At 55.8% G+C, this 6729-nt stretch overlaps 1 protein-coding gene across 1 annotated transcript; it reads left to right on the top strand.

Annotated features, from left to right (window-relative positions):
• Positions 1-713: 713 nt before the first annotated feature.
• LOC142028274 (uncharacterized) lies at positions 714-6138 on the top strand. Its single transcript, XM_075022232.1, has 8 exons — positions 714-807; positions 1273-1344; positions 1547-1618; positions 1709-1816; positions 3014-3298; positions 3683-3751; positions 4453-4597; positions 5607-6138. The coding sequence occupies exons 1-8, from the start codon at positions 714-716 to the stop codon at positions 6034-6036; spliced, it is 1275 nt and encodes a 424-aa protein (XP_074878333.1). The 3' UTR covers positions 6037-6138.
• Positions 6139-6729: the final 591 nt, after the last annotated feature.

Below are 6729 nucleotides of genomic sequence, written 5' to 3'. Positions count from 1 at the left end.
GTGTCCCTGCAAGCCTGGGATGTCGGGGCTGCTCCGTGGCAAGCGCGGGGATTAGGTAGGTGGGCAGGCGAGGGCCAGCACCCAGCGCTGGCAGCGTGGCGCAGCACCCACCACACCTCGGGGTGACAGCGGGGCTGGGGTCGTGGTGTGGCAGGGCTGTGAGAGCAGCGGGGCCGGGCTGGGCCGGATGAGCCGCGGCCAGCTTCATGGGCAGCGGGAGGTAGATGTCCCGTGGGGAGGTGCAGGGGGCTGCAGCCGCTGCAGAGGCATTTTCCAGGTGAACGGTGGGGCCGAGAGCAGCACCGCGGGGTGAGGAACCATCCCCAGAGCCGGCCCTGTGCTGCCCTGCCCCAGAGCAGCCTTCCCCTGGCCTGCATGTCGGGGCCAGAGCAGCACCGCAGGGGCCAGGTAGTAGCCTGCAGGGGCACTTCTTCCCCGCGCTGGTCCACAGCTGTGCCCCGGGCCCTGGCTCTGCCGCTCCCTGGCTGAATCCTGACTTTCAGCCTCAGGGATGTCCGTCCTTGGGAGATGTCTGCTCAGAAAAACAGGAGCATTCCTGCTCTAGCCCGGCAGTGCTCTCCTTGGGTGAACCCAGGTCCCCCAGGCCCTCTGCAGCTTTGGAAACCTCCACCCATGTCTGGGTCCCACGTCATTACCTGACCCCCCCTCCAGTGACTGCAGGTCACTGAGAAAGAGGTAGATCACAGCCTCTAATGGAAACGTGCTTGATTACAGCTGTGCCTGTAGCCGATGGCCACCCGACTGCTCAGCCGGATCTTGTCCGGGAGCCTCAGGGCAACCCCACAGGTATGTCAGTTGAATGAGCGGGCATTTAGGTTTTAATATTTGTTCATATGAAATTTAAGTTAGTATTTTCTTGGCTGATGCTTAGACATGCAGAAGAGCAGAGAGGGAATGGGTCAGGCTCAGTGATGTGGCCTGGGGCGCTCTGCCTTGCAAAACATTCTTTCCCAGCCTTTCTGACCCTGCGCTGCTTCCAGTGCCTGCTGCAAAGCCATTGGGCTTGTTGGGGTTGAGTTTAGAGCTGGTGTGGGCTCCAGGGAGTCCTTTCTGCCGGCAGCTCTGTACATGGTTTGTTTTAAACTGGCATGTTCCAGGCACCCAGTAATGGTCTGCACAGTGCTCCTGAGTGGCAGGGAGAGACGAGTGCCATGGAGCAACCCTGTGTGTGAACTGCATTCATTGCCGTTCACATCTGAAGAAGTCTATTGAAGTATTTCACAGGAGCTTCTCTGTTCTGTTTGTTTACAGACGTGGCTGGACGCAATGGCTATCCAGCTTCCCAGCCGGGTTCCAGGGCTGACGCGCAGGGAGATCGCACGGGTACGTCATGGCTTTTTACTTCCTTTGAGAGCTGCCAGCTCAAAGCCCAAATGTGAGCAAGATGTCTCTTGCAGGTGTGGGAATATAGGCCTGCATCGTGTGTGCCATGTTGTTCTGTGATCCCCTTACATGTTCTGCTATTCAGTATGACAGTGTATATCACAATGTATGATGGGAGCTTCTCGTGGGTGTTTGGTTGCAGATGTGGGTACAGGGAGGGCTCTTCCAGCTTCTCGGCTGGGTCCTGCGCTGGAGCTCACCTGGCATCCTAGGGGTGAGTAGTCAGTCCTGACTGACTTCACAGACTAAGCGCTCGTTTTCAGTATGTTATTCTTGAGAATTTAACTTTATACTTTCTGTTAAGGTCCTCAAAGAGCAAAGTATAAAGCTAAAGCTGAAATAGGAAGATCTTCCCAGCGGTCACCAGAAGTCCTAAAGGAAATCCTGAAGGAACTGGACAAAGCAGCACGTGGTGGGTATAACCAGAAGTCTTGGGAAGCTGAGGTTTCAGATGCATGTATGGACATGAATCCTGTGCAGCAGGAAGGGATCGATCAGAGCCGCACTGCACTGACACTCAAATTTCACACCTTGCAGGTGCTGGTGAGCTGTAGAGATGGTGCAGAGTCTCTGCTGCCAGTTGTGGTTCAACTGAGCCCCAGGGACGGCTGCTGCCCCAGTTACAGCGTTACTGGCCAGAGCTGTTCTGGGCAGACGTTGGTATCCAGCTGGCAGGAACTGACAGTGCTCGCACCTTGAGTGTGTGAGGGACTTGGCTGAGGAGCCGATTCCTGATAAGCCATGAGAGGGCCAGCACCCTGCCAGTCACTGGCAGGGAGAGTGCCCTTGGCCAGTGGACAGGATGCGCCGGGAGCTTGGGGTCACTGAGACCAGCAGACTTTGCCTGGGCTGCAGGCATCCCCTGGGCAGGATGGGAGCACCCCGGCTTCGCAGCCTGGTCTAACCCCATTGTTCTCCTTGATGTCTGAGGACTCTCGGTGACACCTCGGGGTCAGGGACAGGCGAAAGCTGGACACCCAGCTGAAGGCCCAACACCTAACTTGAAGGCAGCTAAAATGAAGGGCTGTGAATTCGGTGTCGGGTGGTCTGCCTGTCTGTTTCTAGTTGTGTTTTCGATAACTTGGTTGTGGTTTTCCTCTTGTTTTGGGGGACTGTGGGCTCTTCACTGCACTTGTGAAAGTGCCCAGAATATGCTTGCAAGAGCTTGCGGTTCAGTCCACTATGCGTGTCTGTTACCCTTACCATGTGGTGGAGTTGGTATGATGGGAAGTGCTTCTCAGAAGGACTCTTTCCCCACCTGAACTGGCCACAGCATCTTCCTGTCTCCTCTGAGGGAAGTAATTTACCATCATCTTGCAGTTTGCCAAAAATGCACCAAGTGGAATGTGAACAAGATCACATGCAATCTCCTAGTCTCTTAGCAGGTCAGGATTTGCTGTCTCCTGGTAAACTGGAAAGTGTCTAGCACTTAAATTTTTCTCCATGAATGACACATCGTTTGGACTAGTGACTAGGTGCACCCCCAAATGCCCAGGCTTTGTTTCTAAGCGTTATTAATGTATTTTGAGAAGTATTGCCTCCTGAAGATACCACGTTCCTGATGAGGAACGGTTACTTCTAATTAAAGTGAGCCACTTTCTTTCTAAAGAGATGGACCGTGAGACTGTGGAGAAGGAGGCGTTTCAGGAAGGAGATAGTCACGCAGTGCCAGTCTCTGACGAAAAAACAGGGGCAATTCAATCAACAGGCGTGCCAGGTAATTGCTGTCCTTCAGTCATCCAGTGTCATGAATCAAAATCATTGTGTGTCTGCAGCCTCTTCCCCTGGTGCCCGCTACTGCACATCTTGTCAGCAGCCAAACTATTATTAGTACAGAGCGAGTGTTCTAAAAGAAGCCAGCAACGGCTCTCTGAGGATGACTGTCATCTCTGGGGTGTGGAGGTTACTGCCATCAGTGTGCCAGAGAGACACTCACTCGTAACCCTCTGTGTGGATGCAGTGAGATGCTCACCTCCCACCACACCCTGTTCACAGGAATTTGAGAACTTTACCGTTTTGGGGGTGAGGCCATCTGAACCACCCACAGCAGACGATGGGAAATACGACTCTTAATGGAATGTGCCTCCTGCTATACCTGCATCCCAGAGCTTGCCCTGAGTCCCCCTAAGCACAACAGAGGGGGATCCCTCCTGTGAACTGAGGTCCAAAGGGATTCACTGGCGGATGGGGCATGGGCTTAGAGGGAACCTGTGCCACCCTCCTGCATCTTCTGTGCCTGAGCCATGCTGAGGCTTTACCTTTCTCTGATTCTTGGCAGTGGCAGTGCTGTCCAGCCCTGGAGAAGCCCACCACGCCAGGAGATACGAATTTTCTCCGAAGAGTGCAGGTAATTAGCAGTCTTGCAGGGGGCCATAAGGGGAAGACAAGTCCTGAAACCTGGGGGCATGCAAGCAGTGCCCACGCTGGAGGAAAGGCGAAGAGGGAGAGAGCGAGGTTCAGGTGTCTCCTGAGAGGGCCTGACTCCATCCCCTCAGGGTGTGGGTGATGGGCTGGGGAGAGAGCTGGGGGTGGCACTCCCTGATGCAGGGATGGGTTTTGTCTGTGTCGCTCAAAGGAACGATTGGTCAAACAGCTGCGCTCCCCCACATGCTCTCCATCTGGCCTCATGAGTTCTGTTCAGTTCTTTGGGACAACTTGTCCCAAAGGGTCAGAGAGAGCCTCCAGGCAGCAGCACTGGCAAGCCTTGGGGAGTGAAAGTGGGTGAGTGCAAAAGAAATTGTGTGCAAACGTGAAGGGTGGCCAAGAAGGGGGAGCAAACCTGTGACACTGGGAAAACTGGATTACAGCCGTACCACAGTGTGAGCAAAGCTCTGAGGAGAAAGAGAGGCTCCAGAGTGCATTGATTTGCAATGGCTTTGGGAGTTTCCTTTGCTTCTACTGAAACCAAGGAAACATTGCAGCCCCAGCATGTTTGCTGGTGCAGAGATGCTAACAAAGTGAGAAAGAACATTTCCTGGCAATGTCAGACCTCCTGTGAGATTACCAGTAGCGTGCAGGACACACTAATGCACAGAATTGTTCCTGCAGGTGTGGATGACAAGAGAAACACAAATGCTGTGGATCCTCAAGATTTCCGGTACTACTGCATAGAAGGCGCCGTGGCGGTCCTGGGCTCCGTGCTGTTTGGGATGATACTGTGTTGTGTGATCTGTCTGTGGAGGAAGAGACGACGGTGAGTTGTTGGGAGTTTTTTTTGCCAAACTTCTGTATTAGATGGCTGCTATTAGCCATGAAACATTTAGAGGTAGGGTATTGTGGAGTGCCGAGACAGTTACTGGCCAAACTCTACTGAGATTTCTGCTGTAAGATGTTTTAACTGGCCTCTCAATTCATGGGCACTCTTTTGTGAAACGCCTTCCTCCTGTGGCAAGTGTTAGTTAAAAGTGACCCTGCCTCGACAAGAGCAGACCCAGCGACAGACGTAGGATGAGCAAGGTCAGGAAGAAAAACGAGGGATGACATTGCCATAGAAAGTGAGAAGCGCAATAGTGACATCTTTCTGCCAGTGAACCTGCCAGCAGAAATCACCCTGTTAGGTGATGCCGTAAATCCCAGAGGTTCACCTCGACCAGGGTGTCCCAGCAACTGAGACCGTGGTGAGGAGCCTTCCCAGCTCTCGGCCTTGCTTTGGAGAAAGAGTCAGCCTGTCCCATCTGCACCTGAGCACTGCCAGCATGCGTGTTCTCAGCACAGGCAGGGTTTTTTTCTGTGCAGGGGTACGTATCTCTTTGGATACGTATTCTGAAGAGAGGATGGAGAGCATCTCGCTGAACAGAGAGCCGAGGCTGTGCCCTTGTCTGGTCAGGGACAGGCAGGGGAGCCGAGTGCTGGTCTCTGCCAGGCACGCTGAGAAAGGAGAACAGGAGGCTCTCCTGGCCCTGCAGCGCTGTGCCCAGCTTTGGTCCCCTCGGTCTGTCGCGGGCAGGTCTCCTTCCAGGCACGTGCAGAGCAGGCAGGTCAGGATGGTCAGGGCCGAGAGGAGACGAGCCGTGGGCAGGCGAGCAGAGCCCCAGACGAGGGGTGCGGGGTGCCCCGTTTTCTGCACGGAGCTCTCCACGCCCACAGCTCCCACGCGCAGCCAGGCATCCGCACCCCGTGAGGCGCCCAGTGCTGCCCCGCACCCTCACACCCGCCCGGCCCCACAGCCGCGGTGGGGCCTCAGCAGCCTCCTCTCTCCGCAGGCGCCTCTCCGCAGCTTCGCGAGCCTGGTCCGACACCAGCAGCTGCTCCTCGGGCCTGGACAGCCGGAGCAGCCGCTGCAGCACCCCGGAGAGCTGGACCCGACAGCAAGAGCCATCACCTGTGCCTGCAAAACCGGCCCCCCTGCCACAGAGCAGCAGGGAACGGGCCTCCGCCAGCCCGGACAGCCGCCCGGCCCGCCCGCCTCCACCCCGGCCCTCATGGCTGTCCAACTCAGCCAGCCGGCTGTTGCGGGACCAGCCCAGCGACCTCGAGCCCCCAGAGGAATTGAAGCCACCCGCCCGCGCCCCAAGCCCATCGCGCCGGCCCTCCTGCAAGGGCCTGAGCCAGCCCCACCAGGGTATGGGTTTGGGCTACAATGACAGACTCCTGACGGACAGCTTCAGGGATCGACCATTCGTGTCCGAGTAATGGCACAGCAATAAATACAGATCAGTAGCACAGTGGGCTACAATGACAGACTCCTGACGGACAGCTTCAGGGATCGACCATTCGTGTCCGAGTAATGGCACAGCAATAAATACAGATCAGTAGCACAGTTGTCCAGGTCGTAATGGCAGCAGACCCAGGGATTCACCAATCCTGGGCCGAACTTCGTATCGGGGCACACAGGGACCTGGATGCCCACGGTGTCAGCAGGCAGGGAGCTGGGCATGGGACCCACCAACAGGCTGGGGGAGCCCAGCTTCCCTGGTGGGACTGTCCTGCTAAATTCTGAGCCACAGAGGCACCAAAGGGGCTCGTTAACAGGTCACCATCCCCCCCTCTGCTCCCTGTGCCAGCTTTGTCCTGGAGTGCACAGGACAGGGGTACTGTGTAGGGCAATACCAGCCCCAGCCCCTCCATTGCGTGCGCGCCAAATACACCACATAAGGCAAAGCCAGAAATAAAACACAGAGCAGCACCAAGCTGCTATTGAGCCATAACTGCTTTTGGCTGGGATGGAGTTAATTTTCTTCCTAGCAGCACATATGGTGCCGAGTGTTGGATGTGTGACCAAACCAGTGTTGGTAGCACACCCATGTTTTGGCTATTGCTGAAGGCTGCTTGCACGGCCCCAAGGCCTACTCTGTGCCCATGCTGCCCTGCCAGCGAGTAAGCTGG

This window comes from Buteo buteo, unplaced genomic scaffold (genome assembly GCF_964188355.1).
Source record: "Buteo buteo unplaced genomic scaffold, bButBut1.hap1.1 HAP1_SCAFFOLD_232, whole genome shotgun sequence".
Classification (NCBI taxonomy): Eukaryota; Metazoa; Chordata; class Aves; order Accipitriformes; family Accipitridae; genus Buteo; species Buteo buteo.
This window is presented reverse-complemented; position numbering and strand designations above follow the sequence as displayed.